Source organism: Heterocephalus glaber, unplaced genomic scaffold (assembly GCF_053883595.1).
Source record: "Heterocephalus glaber isolate CG9 unplaced genomic scaffold, H.glaber_assembly_v1.0 deba00001724, whole genome shotgun sequence".
Taxonomy (NCBI): Eukaryota; Metazoa; Chordata; class Mammalia; order Rodentia; family Bathyergidae; genus Heterocephalus; species Heterocephalus glaber.
In genome coordinates this window covers 4540488-4545160 of record NW_028258435.1, presented here as the reverse complement: position 1 = coordinate 4545160, position 4673 = coordinate 4540488, and the positions used below count along the sequence as shown (strand labels likewise).

The 4673-nt window shown below is 61.7% G+C and overlaps 1 protein-coding gene across 1 annotated transcript; it reads left to right on the top strand.

Moving 5' to 3' along the window:
* Kcnf1 (potassium voltage-gated channel modifier subfamily F member 1) lies at positions 1-4452 on the top strand. Its single transcript, XM_004869948.3, has one exon. The coding sequence runs from the start codon at positions 818-820 to the stop codon at positions 2303-2305; it is 1488 nt and encodes a 495-aa protein (XP_004870005.1). The 5' UTR covers positions 1-817; the 3' UTR covers positions 2306-4452.
* Positions 4453-4673: the final 221 nt, after the last annotated feature.

The following is a 4673-nucleotide window of genomic DNA, read 5'->3' as shown; positions in this document are numbered from 1 at the left end:
AGTCAAGGGTGAAGGTGACACCAGAGGTGGCGGCGTCAGGGAGCGGAACCCCACCACCACCCTGGCCTGGCTGGAGTCTAGGGTGGGGAAGGGAGTGAAGGGCTTCTGTGAGCGAGCTGGGGTCCTTCCCTGTCGCGCAACAGGCTGCCGTGTCCTTTCGCCATCCACCCTGGCCAACAGCGGCGACAACAGGGGGACTTTGCAGTCCGAGCAGCCTGCCGCTTCCAAGCCCCTGGCAACCACCAAGTGGCTCGGGGGACGCGGCGTGGCAGGGCCCGTCTGCCCAAGGGTTAACCGGTGGCTCCGCCGCCGCGCGCGTGCCGTGCGGAATCTCACCAGAAGAGGGTACCGCGGAAAAGCTCCTGACGTCAGGCTGGAATTCCTATTGTGCCTGGACCCGCTCGGGCAGAGAGCGCAAGTTGGCTCTCGGCGCACCTCCGCTCACTGCTTGGGTCCGGCGGCTGCACGCGCGCTCCGGGAAGAGGAAGGTGTTCGCGACCCGCCCGGAGACCCCCACTCCTCCCTACCCTGCTCCTGGTGCTGCTGCAGGAGGCCGAGCCAGAGCCGAAGATCACTGCCAGCTCCCGAAGCGAGGCCGCCGGCCGCCAGACCCCCTGCCTGCGCGCCCTGGGCGCACGGATGCGCGCGCGGAGCCCGGCCGCGGGGTGCATGCAGCCCTCGTGCGCCCCGGCCGGCTGCTGCTCGCTGTGAGCGCCCTTCAAGGCTCCTCGGGGGCCGCGCACCGAGGGACCCTCCGGAACCCGCGCGCAGGCGGCGGGGCGCGCGCAGCCCGGGCGGGAACGCTCGCGCCGGGAGCATGGACGGAGCCAGGGAGCGCAGCCTGGCGGAGCCGGACAGCCGGGGCTCAGCGGCGACCGGCGAGGACATCGAGATAGTGGTCAACGTGGGAGGCGTGAGGCAGGTGCTGTACGGAGACCTGCTCAGCCAGTACCCCGAGACCCGGCTGGCGGAGCTCATTAACTGCCTGGCCGGGGGCTACGACACCATCTTCTCCCTGTGCGACGACTACGACCCTGGCAAGCGCGAGTTCTACTTCGACAGGGACCCAGACGCGTTCAAGTGTGTCGTCGAGGTGTACTATTTCGGGGAGGTGCACATGAAGAAGGGCATCTGCCCCATCTGCTTCAAGAACGAGATGGAGTTCTGGAAGGTGGACCTCAGGTTCCTGGACGACTGCTGCAAAAGCCACCTGAGCGAGAAGCGCGAGGAGCTGGAGGAGATCGCTCGCCGCGTGCAGCTCATTCTCGACGACCTGGGCGTGGACGCCGCCGAGGGCCGCTGGCGCTGCTGCCAGAAGCGCGTGTGGAAGTTCCTGGAGAAGCCCGAGTCGTCGTGCCCAGCGCGCGTGGTGGCCGTGCTGTCCTTCCTGCTCATCCTGGTGTCGTCTGTGGTCATGTGCATGGGGACCATCCCCGAGCTGCAGGTAGTGGACTCGGAGGGCAACCGCGTGGAGCACCCGACGCTGGAGAACGTGGAGACGGCGTGCATCGGCTGGTTCACGCTGGAGTACCTGCTGCGCCTCTTCTCGTCGCCCAACAAGCTGCACTTTGCGCTGTCCTTCATGAACATCGTGGACGTGCTGGCCATCCTGCCCTTCTACGTGAGCCTCACACTCACACACCTGGGTGCACGCATGATGGAGCTCACCAACGTGCAGCAGGCTGTGCAGGCTCTGCGCATCATGCGCATCGCGCGCATTTTCAAGCTGGCGCGCCACTCCTCAGGGCTGCAGACCCTCACCTACGCGCTCAAGCGCAGCTTCAAGGAGCTGGGGCTGCTGCTCATGTACCTGGCCGTGGGCATCTTTGTGTTCTCGGCACTGGGTTACACCATGGAGCAGAGCCACCCCGAGACCCTGTTTAAGAGCATCCCCCAGTCCTTCTGGTGGGCCATCATCACCATGACGACCGTTGGCTATGGCGACATCTACCCCAAGACCACCCTGGGCAAGCTCAACGCGGCCATCAGCTTCCTGTGCGGGGTCATCGCCATCGCCCTGCCCATCCACCCCATCATCAACAACTTTGTCAGGTACTACAACAAGCAGCGCGTGCTGGAGACCGCGGCCAAGCATGAGCTGGAGCTCATGGAGCTCAACTCCGGCAGCGCTGGAGACAGCAAGCCCGGCGGCTCCCGCAGCGACCTGGACACCCTGCCTCCCGAGCCCGCGGGGAAGGAGGCACCGAGCTGGGGCAGCCGGCTGAAGCTCTCCCACAGCGATACCTCCATCCCCCTGCTGACCGAGGAGAAGCACCACAGGACCAGGATCCAGAGCTGCAAGTGACGGAGGGCGCCACGCCAGGGACGGCTGGGCCTCGGAGCGACAGACCCTGGGGCAGAGGAGAAGGCCTGCCAGGTGTCCCCAAGCCTCCCCCAGACAGACCCTTGGGGCGCCTCTGCCGAGCAAGGCTGGGTAAGGGGCAAGGCCAGGGGTGGGAGGGGTGCAGGGCCGCGTGGGGTGCGCGGAGTGGCTCTGTGTCTCCTTCCCTAAAGCTCCCGCTGCGTGTGCCCCCTGTGTTGTGGCTTCCGTGTCACCCCGAGAGTGGCTCAGCCACACCCCAGTGCCAGGCCGGGATGTAGATGTGCAGCCTTGGATGAGGGAGGAGGTTATTAAAGAGGGGCTCCGAGGCAGGCAGGGTGCGGCGCCCAGGCGCCTGGCCATGTTCCGGGAGGCTCCCCAGGTGACATCTTCCTTCTTTTCCTTCGGGGGTGAAGCTGGCTTCCAGCACCCCAGGGCTGGGGGAGGGGAGAAGTGACAGAGCCTGAGGAACAGTGAGGTCACCATTTAATTGTCACCTGCGTGGGGACTTTGTTTTTTGTTTTTTTTTGGTACCGGGGATCGAACTCGGGTCCTTGCGCTCACGCAGCAGGCGGTGAAACCACTGAGCTAAATCCCTGGCCCCTGTCTGGGGACTTTTGCACAACTTCTTCCTGTTCTTTCTGGTGACCGTGCTAGACAATGGAGATGGAGAAACTGAGGCCCGAGTTTCAGTCTGGGGTTTCTTCTTGGGGATGCCAGGGGGTCTTCGGCCACAGGCTCTCCTTGGGCTCACAAGGGGGCTTCAGGGAGAGGGGCAGGGAGAGGGGGTGCATCCTAGCCCACCCTTCCACTCAGATCTCTCTGAGGCATCTGCTTCATGGACAGCCCTAAGCCCGGCCCCCCGGGTCCCCTGCCAGCCTTGTCTGAGCTCAGGGGATGAACAGACAGACCTGGTTTGAGCTCAGGGCACGAGGACAAGATTGGAGGTGCAGGAGCTTAAGGGCTTTTCACTAGTGTATCTCTCCCACCATTCTCCTGCTAGCTGTGTGGCCTCAGTCTTGTTGATCCCCATCTGACTATTTGTTAAATTTGGATATAAAACAATGACCTCGGAGAACCCTGGTTCTTGGGACAGCACCTGCCACTTAGTAAGTGCTCAATAAATGGCAGCTGGCTCTGTTTCTCTGCGCTTGGAAGGAGGCCATGGCACTGGCCCTCAGCCCACCCTCCACAGATCTGGGCTGAGCGTGCAGGGAGTGGGTACAGGACACTGTCACACTGTCCACAGCTTGCCACCATCTACCAGCCCCAGAATTCTGCTCTTCCCTCCCCTGAGATGCCAGTGTTGGGGACAGGAAGGGGACAGAGGTGTAGACGGGGAAGGGGTCTGTCCTGTCAGCCACCATCTGGGGACACTTCCCCTCCCCACTCAATTTTCCCATGGTTCCCCAGGGTCCTTCTAGGTCTGTGCTCCAGGACTGGAAAGCCTTGGGGTGTGGATGCTTTTGGCAAGGGTAGGTGGAGGGTGGAGAGGGTGGCAGCTGTCATCTGGAGGGGATCCCTGCAGGGGAAGTCTTGGGAGAGAGCTGAGGTCATCTCCGTGTGCTCAGGGTGAGCTGCAAGGGACAAGGAGGTGTCCCTGGCTTCGGAGGGACAGACAGCATGGCAGATGTGGGGTGGTGCCTTGTGTCCCTAGCTGTCCCCAGAGTACTCTGAAGGTCCTGTCGCCTCTGCCCCAGCTTTAAGAACTCCTACTGATAGGTTGTACCCCATTCCTATTAAATTAGAATCTCTGGGAGGGACGCTGAGCAGCCAGGGTTTTTTTGTTTTTGTTTTACTTTTAAGCACACCTGAGTCATTGGAGATTTTGTGAAAATGTAGATTTTGGATCTGTGAGGCTGGGAGGGCCGCCATTCTGCATTTCCAAGAAGCACTCCCATGGGGCTGGCGCCGGGCCCAGGACCCCAAGGAGGGTGGACAAACTCTGGCTCCAGGAGCCCCATCTGTCCCTCCTCCCCCGACCTGCTTCCGTCCATCCCATGAGTTAAGAACAGTTTTTATACTTTTAAATGTTTGGAAAAAATCTCAAAGAAAGAATTACATTTTGTGACCAGCAAAAAGTACGTAAAATGCAAATTTCTGGGTCCACAATAAAGTCCTGTTGGAACAGAGCCATGTCTATTTATTTGTCCAGGATCTGGGGGTCACTGAACACAGAGCTGGGGGCTGAGACAAAGACCAGGCAGCTTCCAGAGCCTGGCCGAGCTCCTCCCTGGTCCTTTGTATGTGAAGTTTGCCCACCTGGGCGGAAGCAGTGGCTTCCAGGTGAGCTTCAGGAGCAGGTGGGAGCCGAGGGAAGGGGGCAGGGAAGAACCTCCGGACTGTTGGAGGA